Source organism: Terrapene carolina, unplaced genomic scaffold (assembly GCF_002925995.2).
Source record: "Terrapene carolina triunguis isolate 2854851 unplaced genomic scaffold, T_m_triunguis-2.0 Scaffold51455, whole genome shotgun sequence".
Taxonomy (NCBI): Eukaryota; Metazoa; Chordata; order Testudines; family Emydidae; genus Terrapene; species Terrapene triunguis.
The window spans coordinates 1-2,955 of NW_020715806.1; the positions used below are offsets into that span (position 1 = coordinate 1).

The following is a 2,955-nucleotide window of genomic DNA, read 5'->3' on the forward strand; positions in this document are numbered from 1 at the left end:
CGGGATCCTGCACCCCAGCCTTACAGACAGTCTTTGCAGGGCTATATGGATGCCCTGGAGAACCCAGGAGTCCTGGCTCCTAGCTGCCCCCCAACTCTACCCACTAGCCCCCACTCCTCTCCCAGAGCTAGAGAGAGAACCCAGGAGTCCTGGCTCCCAGCCCCCTGCTCCAACCATCAGACCCCACTCCCAGAGAGCCCAGGCACCCTGACCGCGTTACGCCCTCTCTCTCTTGCAGCACCCCTTGGCGGGGGCCCCGGGCCAAGCGAGCTGGGGGCCCTGGGAGTCAGGAACGTGACCAGTGATGGGTTTGGGCTGCAGTGGAGGGCGCGGAAGGGCCTGTTCCAGTCCTTCCTGCTGCGCTACGAAGATGCGGCCGGGCGCATGGGGCCCCGGGAGGCTGAGGTGCCGGCGGACCAGCGGGCGACCCAAGTTGGGGGGCTGCGGCCTGGCACCGAGTACCATGTCACGCTGTACGGGGTGCACCGCGGCCAGCTCTCACCCCCACTCAGAGCCAGAGTCCCGGGAGGGACCCCCCCCCCCCCCGCGCGGCTCATGCCTCAGCTTCCTGCCAGCCAGGGGGCGCCAACTGCCCCCTCCTCTGTCCCCTGCCCAGCTTGGCACTTGCCCACCAGTCTGCTTTCCTTCCACAGTGTTAGGGGGCAGCGCCCAGGAGTCCTGGCTCCCAGCCCCCCCTGCTCTAACCACCAGACCCCACTCCCCTCCCAGAGCTTGGGAGAGAACCCAGGAGTCCTGGCTTCCAGCCCCCCCTGCTCTAACCCACCAGATGCCACTCCCCTCCCAGAGCTGGGCAGTGAACCCAGGAGTCTGGGCTCCCAGCCCCCCCTGCTCTGACCCACCAGCTCCCACTTCCCTCCCAGAGCCAGGGAGAGAACCCAGGCATCCTGGCTCCCAGCCCCCCTGCTCTAACCCACCGGCCCCCACTCCTCTCCCAGAGCTGGGAGAGAACCCAGGTGTTCTGGCTCCCTTTCCCAACCCCGCCCCCCAAGCAGTGTGGAGGTGAGACAGCTGGGAGTCTTTGCCAAGGGTGTTTGAAATAACAATTGTCTGCTAGGTCCGGTGGCTCCCGGGGTGGGAGGCGCAAAGCGAGCTGCCACCCCCCCATACACCTAGACACACCACACATGCAGCCTCCCCCATCCCTCCTCCCCGTACCCACCTGCAGCCCCCTGGAGCATGTCTGTTGACATGTCTCCTCATGGGGGTGGGAGCTGGGGGTGGACGGGGTGGGAATGTCGGGGTGGGCATGTGATGGATAGAGTGTGTCGGGGGCTGGGGGGGGAGAAACCCAGGCAGGGGAGGGAGCAAGGAGCGGGCCCCGTAGGAAAACAGAAGAAGGAGACACAGACAAGGAAGAGTGGCAGGGAACGGCGGAGCCTGACAGAGAGACGAGCACTGACAGGCGGTGGGGAGCGTGGCGGGGGAAAGGAAAAGGGACGAATCGTTAACGGCAGCAATGGGAGGGAGACAACCGAAGCGATGGCATGGGAAAGATGGCAAAGAGACGAGGGGCAGATACACACAGCGATCTCACCCCACTGCTCCCCCCAACCTCAGACCCCCCATGGCATCTCCAATACCCTTCCCCCACCCTGACCCAGAACTGATGGGACCATCTCTCCTGCCCTCTCCCTGCCAGCGCCAGCAGAACCCGGCGCCCAGCCCAGCCTGGGGGAGCTCTCGGCCTCGGAGGTCACCCACAACTCCACCCTGCTCTCCTGGACCGTCCAGGCCGGGGACTTCGACTCCTTCCTCCTCCAGTACAAGGACGCGGAGGGCAAACTCCAGGCGCTGCCCGTGGATGGAGGATCCCGCACAGTCACAGTAACCAATCTGGTCCCCTCCCAAAGATACAAATTCAACCTCTACGGCGTCTCCGGCCGCAAGCGCCTCGGCCCCGTCTCCACCGACACCGTCACAGGTCAGCAGCTGGACCCGGGGCACCAGCCCCTTTCCCTCCTGCCCCTTTTGCTTTGCAGTGTGGTGAGGACACCGGCCACTGGGCTGGGACCTTCCCAAGAAGATGCTTCCAAGGAAATGAGAGAGGAGGACGAGCAAAGAAGTGAAAGCAGCAAGGACTGGAGTGTGGAAGCAGTGCAGAGGGACGAGAGCATCCATCTAATCCATTCATCCATTCACCTGTCCATCCATCCATCCGTCCGTCCGTCCGTCCATCCACAACTAGACTGCTGGCCATTCAATGGGCAGAGAGAAGAGAGTAGATAGGGATGGGTGGATGTATGGATGGATAGACAGACAGACAGCTGGATCAATGTGCATGGGACAGGTTGGGTAAATGGATTGATGTGTATGGGAACAGATGGATGAACAGATAGGTACATGGATGGGTGTCTACATGGGTGGATGGATGGATGGACTGCTGGAAGTCTGGGGGTGGATGAATGGACGGACAGATGGTAGGGTGCATAGCTATGTATGGGGGTGGTTGGATGGACAGAGGGATGGAAGGATGGTTAGATATGTATGGGGGTGGATGTATGGATGGACAGACGGAAGGGTGGTTAGATATGAATGGGGGTGCATGTATGGATGGAGAGATGGAAGCGTGGGCAGATATGTATGGGGGAGGATGGAGGGATGGACAGACGGAAGGATGGGTAGATATGTATGGGGGTGGATGGGTGTTTTGGGGGACAGATGGACGTTCCGAGAAACATGCTTCCAAGACTCCTGCATCCACAAAACTCCTGCATGTACATGGATGGGTGTCTAAAGGAGTGAATGGATGGATGGAGGGGATGGTCATCGATGAGTAGATAGAGGAATGGATGTGTATGGGGATGGATGGATGGATGGACGGGGAGGTGGGCAGATATATATGAGGATGGATGAATGGATGGACAGAAGGCTGAGTAGACATGTTTGGATGTGGATGGAGGGATGGATGGACGGAAAGGTTGGTAGATATGTATG

General features: G+C 60.7%; 1 protein-coding gene across 1 annotated transcript in view; it reads left to right on the forward strand.

Annotated features, from left to right (window-relative positions):
* Nucleotides 1-238: 238 nt before the first annotated feature.
* LOC112123375 (tenascin-X-like) overlaps nt 239-2,955 on the forward strand; it is a gene marked incomplete at its 5' end in the record, with an annotated part of 4,207 nt that continues 1,490 nt past the window's right edge. The window contains 2 exons of the mRNA XM_029914449.1: nt 239-473; nt 1,623-1,942. Coding sequence (XP_029770309.1) covers nt 239-473; nt 1,623-1,942 — 555 coding nt within the window. The remainder of the gene's footprint in view (nt 474-1,622; nt 1,943-2,955) is intronic.